This window comes from Macrotis lagotis, chromosome 2 (genome assembly GCF_037893015.1).
Source record: "Macrotis lagotis isolate mMagLag1 chromosome 2, bilby.v1.9.chrom.fasta, whole genome shotgun sequence".
Lineage (NCBI taxonomy): Eukaryota > Metazoa > Chordata > Mammalia > Peramelemorphia > Peramelidae > Macrotis > Macrotis lagotis.
The window spans coordinates 227,332,484-227,348,221 of record NC_133659.1 but is presented as its reverse complement, the minus strand read 5'-3'; the positions used below and the strand labels follow the sequence as shown (position 1 = coordinate 227,348,221).

At 36.3% G+C, this 15,738-nt stretch overlaps 1 protein-coding gene across 1 annotated transcript in view; it reads right to left on the bottom strand.

Annotated features, from left to right (window-relative positions):
- The window catches only part of DNAH17 (dynein axonemal heavy chain 17), a 167,789-nt gene that overhangs the window by 79,565 nt on the left and 72,486 nt on the right, over positions 1-15,738 (bottom strand). Inside the window, exons 29-38 of the mRNA XM_074225035.1 lie at positions 15,382-15,473; positions 13,719-13,845; positions 11,823-11,975; positions 8,899-9,024; positions 7,862-7,969; positions 7,155-7,286; positions 5,616-5,776; positions 4,260-4,416; positions 3,040-3,144; positions 933-1,090 (exon numbers count right to left, since the gene is read on the bottom strand). Coding sequence (XP_074081136.1) covers positions 933-1,090; positions 3,040-3,144; positions 4,260-4,416; positions 5,616-5,776; positions 7,155-7,286; positions 7,862-7,969; positions 8,899-9,024; positions 11,823-11,975; positions 13,719-13,845; positions 15,382-15,473 — 1,319 coding nt within the window. The remainder of the gene's footprint in view (positions 1-932; positions 1,091-3,039; positions 3,145-4,259; positions 4,417-5,615; positions 5,777-7,154; positions 7,287-7,861; positions 7,970-8,898; positions 9,025-11,822; positions 11,976-13,718; positions 13,846-15,381; positions 15,474-15,738) is intronic.

Genomic DNA, 15,738 nt, shown 5'->3' with positions numbered 1-15,738 from the left:
ATCTGGTTTACGCTTGCACATAGACTCGAACAATAAGTACTTCTTAATTTCAGGAGAGAAGGGGGCTCATTGTTGGTCTCCATTAACAAACTTCCAATCAATCATATTTCTCCCTTTGTAACCAATCATGGTTAACTCATTCTCATGATGTCATTTACTCTTTCCTGTTCTTTGTTTTGTATTCCTCAAAAACCTATATAAGGGGAATTGTTTTTTTTGCTTGGGGTCTTTAGCATAAGTCGAAGTAAACTTTTAATCCCTTTTTGGGAAGATAACATGCCTCTGCTAATAAAGGTTATCCTGTGGGGAGAATTGCCTCAGTTTATATTTTTGTTAAATTTCTCTCATAATACCAGTAGGCAACTAGAGATATGGATCTGGAGCTGAGGTGAAAGGTCAGGCTTGAAGATCTAGATCCCAAATGTTAATAATGAAAGTCTTGAAAGGGGATAACTGAGGAAGGAAGTATAGAGAGGACAGAACCTTAGGGAATGGGAAAAAAAAGGTTCCAGAAACGGAATCAGAAAAGGAAAACTAGGGAAAATTGGTTTGGAAGTCAAAGAAGAGGAGAGTATCCTGTTGAAATGGCCACCTTTGAGAAAATAGTCTCAGAAGCAGTAGGGGTGGGAACTAGGATCTAAGGGACTGAGAGGTGAGTGGGGGATGAGTAAGTGAAAGAAATTTGTTAGTAAAAAGGAGAAATGAAATGGGACTATAGCTGAAGGGAAAATATGGTTGAAGAAAAGCTTTTGGGAGGATTGGAGAGATCAGAGTTACTCATAGGCAGAAGTGAGGAAATCAATGGAGAAGGGAAGATTAAAAACCCATTAAAAAACCCAGAATAAAAAAAACCCCAGAATATTTTATGACTCTAAACTACTTTACTACTAAAGCCAGTGTAATTAATATCATTATTATCTGTGCATGTGTACCTGAATAAGGCTTTTAAATTTTCTGGCAGTTCTGCCCGACCAGCATAACCTGGGTTCATGGTGATAAACATTCCCACCGTGGGAATGAGTCTTATCTGATCTCCAAGGAAATTAAATATTGTCTTCTTGGCTCGAATTGCATCTTGCACACACTTGACCTAAACAGCATAATTACATAAGAAGAAAGTTTATATTGGCATTTGAATTGGAAAAGCAATCTTTAATTTTGTTAGCTTGAATTTGCAAAAATTCATCCATTCACATATCCACACACACTTTCACTGAAAATTAATCATTCCAATGGGGCAGTTAAGTATCAGAGTTAATAGAGCACCGGACCTAGAGTGAGGAGGCTGGGTTTAAATCCAGAAAGAGAGAGAGAGAGAGAGAGAGAGAGAGAGAGAGAGAGAGAGAGAGAGAGAGAGAGAGAGAGAGAGGGGGGAGGGGAGGGGAGGGGAAAGGGAGAGGGGAGGAGGGAAGGGGAGAAGAGAGGAGGGGAGTATGGAAGGAAAAAAAGAAAATTAGCCATTACCCAATCCCCTAATTTACACTTTGATATAATGAATAGAGGGCCAACAGTGGAGTTAAGAAGACTTGCATTCAAATTCTGCTTCTTGCACATATTAAAACTGTGCAAACTCTCAGGGTCCCAGGAAACTCTTTGTGACTTTATACTGAAAATCACATTGCTGAAATTTGTGGGGGTGATCTTATACCTACATCCTACACTTTATCAGTTTAAGAAGGAAAATCTTGATATAGAAACTATAAGAGTTTCCTTCCTATATTGATGAGATCCTAAGGAAACACATACACATATGGATATATGGATACATACACATATGTATATATGTATGGATATATGGATAACTAAATAAAAAATTCTTTACTTGAAATGTCAGTTTTCAGATCTAGAGCTAGAATTTCAAGAGAAAGCCTGTGCATTCATTACTTGTATACACTATGCTATATTCATTTTAAAAACTTTTATTATTTCCCCTTTCTTTTTCATGGTCCCCCCACACCCCTTAGTTCTAATTCTTTCACAACTTAACAATATGGAAATATGTTAAACACTATTGTACATGCACAACCTCATCAGATTATTCGCTGCCAGGGAAAGGTGGTAGAATAATATAGAACTCAAAAGCTTGCGAAAGGATGAATGTTGAAAACATCTTTGTATGTATTGGAAAAAAGCAGTCCTTAATTTACTTGGGACATGACTGAAGTCCTTTGAAATAATCTGTAGAGTAGAATATAATTGACATCATGGCGAGGACTGAGAGTTTTTGAGAAATTTGAGAAATTGAGAAATTGAGAAATTTTCATTCCTTATATATATTGTCAACCTCATAGTTGACACAAGGAAGGGAAAAAAATTAAGGGCTCATTAAACATTGGATCTAGATTTGGAGGGAAGCTAAAGTCCAACTTCCTTATTTTACATAGGAGGAAACTGAACCCCATATAAAGAGGAAATGACCAAAACCCAGGTATTCTGACTCCAAATTCATGTGCTATTCAACTCTCCTGTTACTTATTAGTCATTTTGGCTCTCATATATAGAACCTGTAAGCAGATATGGCCATTTACCACTCCCAGCAGAAATATTCTAGTTTAAAAACTCTTTAAGAGTTCTCACCTCCAGATCAACTTAAGAGTTCTGGTTTTAAACATCACCCAGTCTCTGTACTACTGGGCCAGAAGCAGTTTATCAGAGTAAAACTAAACATTCAACAGCCTTAGCTCTATTCAAATTATAGGTCTTATATGCTCATTTTATTTTCTGACATAGACCCATTTAGAGTAAAGGAAGTTTGAGATATGAATATCATAGCATCTTTTAGAATAAAGGTTCTGTATGCAGAAAAAAGTTTATGTTAGATTCTATGTGCAAATAAGTTTAAACTGGAAATATTGCATATATACATATATATATATATATATATATAATATACTTACATGTTATAGCCATTATCTGTAAATATGTATACCTGTTTGCTTTATGACATGGTAGGAAACCAGAAAGACAATTGGCTATTCATCAAAGCAATCAAGGATGCTGACATATTATTATAACTTATAATTTTGATGATGGATATACCTGCACAGCAATCACAGATAAAACTTCTACTGAGATTCGATTAAATTCATCAAAGCATCCCCAAGCCCCGGTTTGGGACAATCCTTTGTAGATATTTCCACAGGACTGGAGAAGATCAGAAAACATAATAACTATTAGAAAATGACTGAAAAGCAGTTGCAGAGAAAGCCTAATTGGTCTCATTCTAAATTAATGAATTCTTTCCTTATTCTATGGTACTTATAATCTGTTTAGTTCCAGAATGAGTTGTATACAGTGACATCTCAGGTTTTCTGGAAATCCAGAGAGAAAGACTCTTCATTTCAAGCTAGGGGTAGAATCACTAAGTCCAAAGTTGCTCAAAAATACCCTTTCTAGATCTAGTCCTGGGGCCTGGACTTAGCAGCTTTCAGGCAATAAGTCTAAGGTGCTCTCCAAGCCTAGTTTTGTTTCAGATCACCTGGGACAACCTTCTGTCTTGAAATGAAAGACTCAAAAACTGACTCTCTTCCTGAATAAAGTGAGGCATTTGTTTTTAGGCAACTGGGAGCTTATTCAACCCAACTATCACCTAGTAATACATTTTACCCAACCATCTCACAATGAAAAAAATACTGATTTAAGGTAATGTATAATTAGCATAAAGTTATTTTCACTAAGAGAGGTGATCATTTATGCTGAGTGAAAATCATTTTTACTCCCCCCCCCAAAAGCGATTTTTCCACCATAGGGAAGGGGGGCAGATTGGAAGGAAAAAAGTGTATGGGCCAATGTTTGTACTCATCTACATAGCCTATGTATGTAGATGAGTACCAAACATATATATATATATATATATATATATATATATATATATACACATATATATGTATATATATATATATATGAAATATACATAGTATAAAGAGAAAACACCCAGATTGACTTGCATATTTACTATACCAAAGCATACTTTTATCCTACCCACTAAGACATATATGATTCGCAATGGACCTAACCACAGTAATGGTTGTGTATATAATAGGTTGACTACTGTCAGCAAGCTGTGAATATTCACACTTTTCTTACTCACACTGTCCATTCAGCTCTCAAGTTGTCTAGATTGAATACCTCATGTTAAGGGTAAAGTATGTAAAACATTGCTCAGCTCAGGAAAGAAGTCCCTTATATACCATCTTCTAACAAGAATGTAGCATTTTCTCTTTTAGAGAAGCAGATATCTCAGAATTTTGAACACTCACCTTATAATCCATTTGTTCAGAGCAGTTGAAGACGTATACCATAACACCCAGAGCTCTGCCCAAGTCTTTGGTGGTTTCAGTTTTGCCTGTCCCTGCAGGACCTGCAGGTGCTCCTCCCATAATCAGATGGAGGGATTGGGTCAGAGTAATGTAGCATCTGTAATGGGACCCTCAGTTATTTGACACATAGCCCATTTCATTTTCTTTAGTTGTGATATGATGCCTCAAAAGGCAATCCAAACAGACTATTTTTTTTAATTTTTCAAGGCAATGGGGTTAAGTGGCTTGCCCAAGGCCACATGGCTAGGTAATTACCAAACAGACTTTAAAAGAATATTTATGGGTGTCCACAAGAGAAAACTGAGCTTTCATTGTAACAGGAAAAATTTCGATCTTAACATATATAAAAGCACTGTGGACATTTTTCCTTTGGAATTCTCAAATTCTCAAAGTTGGAAGGGATTTTCAAAGGTCATCTAGACCATCCTAAATCTGAACAGGAGTCCCCTTTATAATATAACCCCAGATAATCCTCCAATCTTTTGTCAGAAGACCTCTAGTACTCAATACCTCTCAGGGTAGCTCATTTACTTTTTGGATTACTCTGATATTTTTTCGTTTTCTTTATCATATATATATATATATATATATATATGCATATATGTGTAAATATACATATGTCTTTATATTATCTTTACATGTATATCTCTAAATTATTTATATTCTGTATTATAATATATAACATGTTATATATTATACATATATCCTTTATTTAAGACTAAATCCTTTATTTAAGACTAACTCTATTAAAACTTGCCCTATCAATTACTACTACTTTTACCTACTAGGGCCAAGAACAAGTCTAGTTCACCTCCACATTCACTCCTAAATACTTGAAGGCAGCTCTCATGTCCCTCTTATATTTTCTCCTCTAGGCTCAACATCCCCACTTGATTCAATTGATCCTCATATGATGAGACCAAAATGTGGTGCAAAGAACTAAACAAAATACTCAAGACATAGGTGTGCACTAAGCATATTTATGTATATCTTGATTTTTAAGAATGGATATTATTTTCAAGGAAATGTGCAAAATTTATAGCTTTTGAACAGCACTCTCTTATGACCATTGGAGATTTTGCACAGTGGCTGTTGATGGGAAGTAGCCAAATGCATCAAGTGAGACTTTTCATGCTACAATACAAATATGGTCTCACCAGGATCCAATGGAACTATCACCTCCTTAAGAATAAGTTATGTCCTTTATTTGAGACACTGATGCCAGTCCCTTGAACAAAGTGATCTCACTATCTTTTCTAGCTATATGATAAATCCAAGAAATTGAATCTTCCAAACCTGTCAGTGAGTGGCGTGATTACCAGTCGGGGTGTATTGCCCAAATATTCATAGGAATATCTAATTTGAGCATCACAGATGTTGGCAAAGCAATGTCCTTTTTCATCATCCCAACGATGCCGAAGCTGAGACTGCCAGGTGAACGCTTGAGAATTTTCCACCTAAAAGGAGGAAAAATTATTTCAGAAGGAACTGGGAACTCTAAGAACCCTGACATCTGGATAGTAGATGATGACCAACTTAGAAAAGAGCAAAGCTGGGTTTAGAACCTAAGCCTATAGCAAGACTGAATTCCTTAATACCTTATTGTCCCCTATTTCAACTGATCCCCCTCTCCTTTCTTCTTACCCATTACCCTCTCAAGCACACCTAAGTCTGGAATCATTTTTGAATGCTTTCAAATAGACTATTTCATAAAGCTAGAAGAAATAAAGAAGTCCTAACCTCTGATACCTTAGGGGAAGATGACTGGGAATTTTAAAATACAATGCTAGGGGGAGGCTTGGTGGTGCCTAGGTGGTGGCTAGGTGGTGCAGTGGATAGAGCATTGGCCCTGAAGTCAGGAGTACCTGGTCTCAAGACACTTATTACCTAGCTGTGTGGCCTTGGGCAAGCCACTTAACCTAATTCATTGCCTTGCAAAAAAAAAAAGTACAATTCTAGAATACAAGCTCTATTGGCTGATGATGTTTGTCCTTCACCTTTTCCCCCTACTATTATATGTAAAAAATAATAGTAACAATTTACATAACAATCTATTTACCTTATTACAAGCACTTTTGCCTACATTATTTTTTTTGATTCCCAAAATAACCCAACGAGGTGGATAGAGCAGTTTTTATTATTCCTATTTTATAGTTAAGAAATTGAGACTAAGAGTAAATGACCTGCCTAACATCACATAGCCAAAAAGTGGAATTGGGATGGGAATACACATCTTCTATGTTTAAAAGTCAGATGTTTTCCCTACTATACCACAGTGAAATTACATTCTTTTTTGTAAATTGATCAATATGGAGAGTATGGATTGGTCTACCAGTGCCGGATTGTTTCTGGTGAAATCAGTAACTAAGAATTTTTGCTCCCCTGGATAAGTGTTGCAAACACTGCCAGGTATAAATGATACAGAATATGCCCTCTTTTGGTGTGAGGTAGAGAAACTCCTGGGGAGGCCACCATATAGGGTGGGAGGAAAGAAAGTGGGGAGAGGAGAATTTATCCCAGACTGTTTCCATTTTAATTATTTAATTAATATATTTATTACTAATTAACATAATGAAAATTAATTTATTTTTCTTGTTAGTTAGGTATTAAGTTCGGGATTGTTTGTTGTTCTCTATCCCTAATCCCCACAACACAACTGACTACAGATTCTGTCATCCTTTTCCTAAATCCAGTGTCTTGCAATGAAATATTTACCTAAGAAGTATTCAGATCTGTTGATACATTATATAATCTGTAAACATCTGCAAAATTACCGTGACATTCTGGGGACTCTGCCTAATGGACTTAAGAAGAAAGATGAAGAAGAGCACTTACCTTGGCCAAAATCATCTTTGCAACAACATCTCGGGCATGAACATCAATGGTACAAATGGTCATTATTTTCATTCTATCTCCAGCAGTTAAATTTCCGATAAGCAGTGTAATCAAGATGTTCAGCTGGCTAATCTGGAAAAACAATGCCATTTTTCCAGATAGTCAATAAAACAATCAATTGAGGACCTTGAGGAACTTCCACTCTTTGTGCATCATTGAGCTAGGACTTTGCTATTATTGGTATAAGCACATATATGATGAATACTAAATGAATTGGATAATCAGAATCCAACAATAAATTTTTTTTTAACCTCATTAGCAAAGGTATGGTAGCACTCTGAAATGCTATGTATTGAGGGAAGTGAGTTTTATGAGGAGGAAGGAGGCCAGCCTTTGTTTCCATGGCATAGGATACATGTTACCAAATAATACAGGACAGTGAGATTAAAAACATGGCTGATGGATAGCCCATGATGGTATCCTGGCTTATCTAACCCCCATTTTCCCTTTATAGTTACAAATATGTAAATGATAAGCATTGTAGAAGATCAGAAGACTGATTTATAGCTAGAAATGATCTTAGGACCTTTATTTTATTGAGACTCAGAGAGGGTTTAAGTCATTTTTAAGAGAGTGAGATGAAAGATGGTATCATCAGTTTCTTACAAATTATCCCAAAGCACAAAGGGAAATACCAAGTCATGTACCTGCTTTTTGTTGTAATCTTTAATTGCATTTTCATAACCTTCTTCCAATCTTGCAAATGCCATTCCAACTTCTGTTGTCCACCAGATTTGAGTGCATGTCAAAGCAATCTGTTAAAAAGTTCCCCAAACAACTCCACATGCTTAAATGGCCAGAGTCAGGAATAATTATTTTAAACCACATAATACTTTTAAAAACATTTTATGTTATTCCATTTTTCTATTGGTATGCAAACAATAAAATATGCCTATAAAGATGTTAACTACCATATAAGCTCATACTCCCCCCCCATCATATAAGCTCATACTTATATGACACTTTTAAGTTTTATAAGGAAACTGAAGCTTTGAGGGCTTTTGTGACTTAGACCACTAGGACATATAGCTAATATGTTTCAAAAATGGATTCTTGACCTCTCAGAACTCCAAAGAGATAGGTCTCTTTCCTTTCATAATGTATGTCTCAGTGAATCACAGTTTTAATAGGGACTTCAGAAAACACTGGTGCATTGGATATAGAGCACTGGACCTGGGGTCAGGAAGATCTGAATTTAAATCTATCTTTGTGAATCACTGTGAGACAGTGAGCAAGACAAGTTACCCCTGTCTGCCTCAGTTTCCTCATCTATAAAATGGGAATAATGGAACCTTCCTCTCTTGTTTGTTGTGAAGATCAAATCAGATAATACATGTAAAGCTCTTTACAAAGTATAAAATTTTATATAAATTCTAACTGTTGTTAGTATAGCTCTTACCCAAACAATTCTTACCCTGCTATAATACCTCTGACAATTGGTCATCCAGGCTGTATTCCCATCAGGAAAGGGAAACCTACCATCTAAGAAGCCCATTCCATTTTTGTATACCTAGGAAATTTTTCCTGTTATTAAGACAAAACCTGTCTCTTTGACAACTCCATACATTGCTTCTAGTTCTATTACTCAAAAGATCACAAAGTAGTATGGAACATTATGATTCAAAACAATAAATAGAAAAAAAATGTGATTGAAAGTTGTAAAGTCAGTGATTGTATTCCAGACCTGGGCAGGATAATCAAAAATCCATTGTTCCCGTGGCTTTTCTTCATATGTCACCACAGCCTCTGGGATTTCATGGCGGAGTGTGGCACGCATTCGATCAAGCACTTTATTTAGCCAGACTTCAACCTGGTGATAAAAACCAATCCAAATAAATGATCAGTATGAGCAAAATTCTGTAGACTTCTTTAATTGGCTTATTATCAACAATTACTGCTTATGATGAGAGTGAAGTTCAGAGAGAGCAATGAATGGATAGAGACTCTTTGCAACCAAAATAAATGTGAAAGACAAAATGAGAAAGTCTTAATCCCAAGGACTTCATCCTTGGAAACTAAATCATAGAGATGGGATTTGACTATTCCAGAAGACAACTGGACATAGATCTAGAGGCTGATGAAGTAAATTGTGCTTTCAGAAGATTCAAGGAATAGAGAAAGAAGAACCTAGTAGACCTGGGAATTCTGTCTAATGAATTCATGATATAGGCAACATTATTCCAACCTACTTCATACTGGTGGGTTGCTGGAATCCACACACATTTGTTGGATGTAAGAAACTACAGGACTTTTAGAGTAACTATAATGAATTCTCTTAAAAAAATCAGAGATAAATCATTTTATACATATATATATATATACACATATATACAATATATATACAACTTGCAAACATTACAACATTTTTACAAAGACGTTTTTTATGTTGCATATGTGTTCTAAGGTCTTTTTTAAATTTAGTTTTATTTTAGGAACAGCTAGGTGGCACAGTGGATAGAGCACCAGCCCTGGAGTCAGGAGTACCTGAGTTCAACTCTGACCTCAGACACTTAATAATTACCTAGCTATGTGGCCTTGGGCAAGCCACTTAACCCCATTTGCTTTGCAAAAAACCTGAAGGTCTCTTCTCCAATTGGTGAGGTTTTTCCCAGAATCTCCAATTGGCAGAAGGGTCCCAGATCTGTCATCTCTCATCCTCCAGACTTAGTCACCATGTCCTGTCATAGGTAATTTCTTTCTACCCATCCCCTGCTTTTCAGCTCCCCTTTTATATGTTGTCTTTTCCCCATCAAACATTCTCTACAGGATACTAGAAAGCAAAATGAATACAAATCAAAAGTAAGTCAGACCTAGAAAAAGGATTTCAAACAAAATTAGGATATAAAATTTCACTGAGCAAGGAGTAAAAAAAAAAGTATACTTCACAAAGAAAGCAAAATGCTGTGTCAATATTACAATACAATTATAATAGTAGCAAAAATGTTGAGATAAATTCAACTTCAACGTCAAAGCATCATGGGAAAAATGAAATAATATTTCAGAAGGAATCAAAGCTATTTATAATTATATGAAAAAATGCTCTAAATCACTATTGATTAGAAAGATGCAAATAAAAACAATTTTGAGGTATCTCGCACTGATCAGAAATGACAAATGCTGGAAGGCATGAGAGGGAAATGATGAGGATGAGGATGAAGATGATGATGATGATATCTGTCCTTTGTTATCAAAGATGACCATGATATTATGGAAGTGATGCCATGACAAGCACATGATTTGGATTTGAGTGAGGAGGAGCTGTGCTGAGTCACTAGCTTCACTTTCTACTCCAGATCCATCTGTGTCCAGTGAGTAGATATGAATCAGGATGACTGGAGATGCCCCTGACCACGAGGCAGTCAGGGTTAAGTGACTTGCCCAAGATCACACAACTAGTAAAAGTCAAGTGTCTGAGGTTGGATTTGAATTCCATTGCCCTATCTACTGCACTATCTAATGAACTACTGGTAGAATAGTGAATGGCCCAACCATTCCAGAGAATAAATTAGAATGATGCCCCAAGGACTCTAAAACTGTGCAAATACTTTGAGTCGGCAATACCACTACTAGGTCTGTATTCCAAAGAGACAAAAGAGAAAGGAAAAGGACCTGTATGTACAAAAATATTTGTTGTAGCTCTTTTTATGATGGCAAAGAATTAGAAATCAAAGGGATGCTTATCAATTGGAAAATGGTTGAACAAGTGGTGACATATAATTGTGATGGAGCATAATTGTGCAGTAAGAAATGATGGGGGGCTGGCTAGGTGGTGCAGTGGATAGAGCAACAGCCCTGGAGTCAGGTGTACCTGAGTTCAAATCCGGTCTCAGACACTTAATAATTATCTTGCTGTGTGTCCTCAGGCAAGCCACTTAACCCCATTGCCTTGCAAAAAAAAAAAAAGAAATGATGAGGGGGATGTTTTCAAAAAATGTACATGAACTGATGGATGGTGATGGTGAACCAGGATATCACTGTGCACAGTAATATCAATCTTGTAATGATGAACAACTATGAAAGACACTTGTTTCTTTTTTTCTTTTAAATTTTTTTTTATTTAAGTTAATGGGGTTGAGTGACTTGCCCGAGGTCACACAGCTAGGCAATTATTAAGTGTCTGAGGAGATCTGAACTCAAGGTCTCCCAACTCCAGGGCCAGTGCTCTATCCACCGTGCTACCTAGCTGCCCCCAACACTTGTTTCAATACAATAATCTAAGGCAATTCCAAAGGATTGATGATGAAAAAATGCTAGCCACATTGCAGAGAAAATTGGTAAACTGAGTGAAAATTGAAATATAATTTTCTCACTTTTTTTCTTGAAATATGGATAATATTGAAACACCTGATTTCACATGCATCTCACAAGTAACTGCTATCATATTGCTTGCCTTCTCAGTGAGTGGAGAAGAATGGAAGGGAGACAATTTGAACTCAAATTTAAAAAAGAAAAATGTTTAAAATAAATAAAATGATACATTGAAATTTTTTTAAATAAAGTCTAAAATGGTAGATCTCGACCATCATGTATTCATCTCCAACTTTCATACTTTAACAGTCCAAAGAGCATAATGAGAAACTACTAAATATACTTATTATGTGAATGTACCTGTCCTGACAAGTCACATTCCCTATCAAAATCCACATATTCATCTTCCTTGCTAAACATTCCTGAGGCCATTTTTATAGGTTTCTCTTCTTCATCTAGTTGGAATTTCAATTTACACAAACTGTCAAAAAGTTTAGACAGATGGCGGGCAACCTAAGCAAGAGAAAACAAATCACATAATCTATATTTTAAAGTTTTAGAGAAGCTTTTTATTGTTTATACAAGTCATTCTTCAGTTATGCCCATCCATTGAATCCTCTTGTAACAAAAAAATTTTCAACTATTACCAAATGACAGAGCAAACACATCTGAGAATATAATATTCTACACCTATGACCTCATAATTCTTCTGAGAAGGAAGTGGACCTTTATCATGTTTTCAGTAACCAAGAAAAATTGTAATTAATCTGCATTCAGCTGGTTTTTCATTTTACCTACATTATTTAATGTTTAATTTATCATTTAATTTACTTACATTAATATAATTATTATATTATTCTCTTGACTTTGCTTTTTTCTTTTTGTCTAAGTTCATATATAATTCCTCTATATTTCTCTGAATATCTTTAATTTAGAGGCAGAAAAGGGGTAGAGTGGAGAGATTGTTGGACCTTGAATAAGCAATACCTGAAAATTCAAATCTGGCCTCAGACAATTGCTAGCTATGTGACCAAGGGCAAGGCACTTAACCTCAGTTTATTCAACTCTAAAATGAAAATAATAGCATTTACCTCCCACGGTTGTTCAGAGCATAAAATGAGATACATTATTTGTAGAGCACTTTGTAAACCTCAAAGTACTATATAATGAATTCTTATTGTTATTATTATCATTATCATCCTTTCTTGGCATCATAATCACTGATTGAGAGGTTCAGAGTCAGATTCAGAGATTCCAGAGTCTAACTCCTCTTTTTCAGATGAGGAAATTGAGACCCAAAAAGATTAAATGACTTATCCAAACTTACACAAGTAGTAAGTGTCAAAGTTAGGATTTGAACTCAGATCCTCTGACTCCAGAATCAGTGCTCTTTCCATTGCTACTTTATGTTGTGATACCATTCTATTACCTCAATATATCACAATTTGTTCTGTCAATGGGCACTCATTTTTTTCCTGATGAGTTTTTTCTTGTTTGTTTTGCTATTACAGAAAGTACTATTAGGAATATATTAGTATATATTGGACTTTTATTTTTGCCTTTGACTTCCTTGATCAGAGGAGTTTAGTATTGTCACATTTTATAACATGGGAAACCTGGAAGAGGAAGGATTCCAGGCTTTATATCCAGCAAGTTCGAGCAGAAAAGCCCTGAGAAACCAGGGTGCCCAGAACTTAAGTCCAAGGTGAGACTTTGGACCTCAGATTGTGCTAAATAGGAACTAAACTAAAATGTGAACCTTATCCCTCCCCTATCTTCCCCCCAAGTATGATGTCATACAGGGAGGGATTATGTCCCCCAGATCTTAGGGAAATGTTTTTATGCCATTCTTGCTATACCTTTGAGGCAAACTTTTTTTTTAGGTTTTTGCAAGGCAAATGGGGTTAAATGGCTTGCCCAAGGCCACACAGCTAGGTAATTATTAAATGTCTGAGGCCGGATTTGAACTCAGGGACTTCTGACTCCAGGGCCGGTGCTCTATCCACTACACCACTTAGCTGCCCCAAACATTCTTTTTAAAAGTAAATTTGTTAAGGGATTACACTGAACTGAGGGATGCAAAGGATGCCTATAATTGAGGCAATAGCATTGATGGAGCAGGAATCAATGACAGAGAGCTTAGGCAGCCCCACACCCTCTAAAGGGTACTGAACAGACCCTAGAGGAGAGAGAAATGTAGACTGCCTGGCCTTAGGGCGGTGAGGGTCTGAAGAGTAATATTACTATACTACCTACCTCTACTGGATCATTTCCATTGGATAAAATGTCCAGCAGGTCAGCAGAAGAGACAAAGTAGAACCTAGGGAAAGCAAGTCTTTTTGTCTCTAAGTATTCTGCCAAAGCCTTTTCACAAAGTGACAAACTAGAGGCAAAGAAGAAAAGAAAACAACTTAATTATGCTATAATGTCTAGTTTTCTATTCTTTTCCAGATATCACATTGTATTGACAATTGTAGGAGAGAGTGGCTCCATCTTCACAAAGTCAGAATAACTAAGGAAGTCTGGACTAGGTTCCATTAGTACATTTAATTCAGCACATGTAGCCCCTTGGAATCACATTGTTCAACATTGCTATTAAAATTTTAGTCTGTTAAAATTAAATTTTTTCAATTCAATTAAAATCAGCACACATTAACTCTCTACTCTGTGCTGCCTACTCTGTTGGGCAATGGGGATGTTAGTCAAAGACAAGATGAGAATCTTGCTGTTTATCCTTCCTTTCAAAGAGGACAAGTGACACCGTGGGATGATGCCTTGACTTGCACATGAATTGGATTCAAGTGAGGCAGAGTTACATAGGCATCAACCTCTATCCTCCAGTGGTGAGACAAAAATCAGAACGATGAATCATGGCCCAGGATACAGGTGATGGATGACCTCACTATCTTCAGGGTCTGTTAAGCACCTAATGTATTCTGGACACCATAACTAAGTGCTAAACATACAAAGAAAGGCAAAAAATCACAATTTCAACTCTCAGAAAGCTCACCATCTAATAAAGACTGGGTGGAAGAGAACATTGTACACCTTAACAACATTGTGAGTTGATCAACCTTGATAGATGTAGCTGTTCTCAGCAGTTCAGAGAGCTAGGACAACCCTAGGAGACATACTATGGATAATTCTACCTTATCCAGAGGAAGAAACCCCCCCCCCCTAAAAAAACCCTACTATGTGAAAACTTCTCTTATGTTTTTTTTTCCTATCACAGGATTTTCTTTCTTTTTTTGGCAAGGAAATGGGGTTAAATGACTTGCCCAAGGTCACACAGCTAGGAAATTATTAAGTGTCTGAAGTAGCATTTGAACTCAGGTCCTCCTGACTTCAGGACCAATGCTCAATCCACTGCGCCACCTAGTTCCCCCTGGTAGTCTTTCTTTTCCCTTATCCTAATTTCTCATACAGAAAGTGACTAATTTGTAAACGTGTTAAACACAAATGTGTATGTACAATATGTACAATACTGTTCACCACTGAAGAGAGGGGGTCTGGGAAGGAAGGGAGGAAGGAATTATGTAACTTAAAATATGCATGTACATGTGGATGAATGTTGAAAACTTTTATAACATGTAATTGGAAAAATAAAAATAAAATATCAATTTAAAAAAGACTGGGTGGGGGTGGGATTTTATGATCAAGGTATATATGGAGGATAATTGGAGTTAATCAATAGAAGGAAGGTACTAGAATTAAGGGGAATGTGGAAATAAAAATAAAATAATCCTTGCCTTCAAGGACCAGGGGAATTGCGAGAATAGAATTTATTAATGATTTTGTTAATGTTAGAAAATTAGACCAATTTACAATTGGTTAACTCTTGAGCTAACTTTTTTTTAAAAAATTCAGTCTTTTGATACTTTTTTTAATGTCTCCCTCAGGAAAGGTCCCCAACACTCACCCTTTTTGCAAACCCTCAAATTTGTTAAAAAGGCCTGGCTTATTAGTTGCTTCCACAACATTGGGTGTTTTGATAGCATCTTCCATTAATTCCTGTGCAGAAAAGACATTCCATTAGTGAATTAGGAGCCGTGATTTCTCCCAGAAGCAAGACAAAAACCAGACTGATCTTTTACAAAATCAAAATGCCAGTGCCCAGGAAGAGGAGGTCATTCCACTACTGAATGAAAATGGGGAACCCATTCAAGAGCCATCTGCTGCTGGGGTGAAGGTCTTGATCTGGAGGACACAACGTATTTGAAGTTAGGATAGGGAAAGAAAGCAGTTACAAAGAATGCATCACAGAGTGCATGCAAAG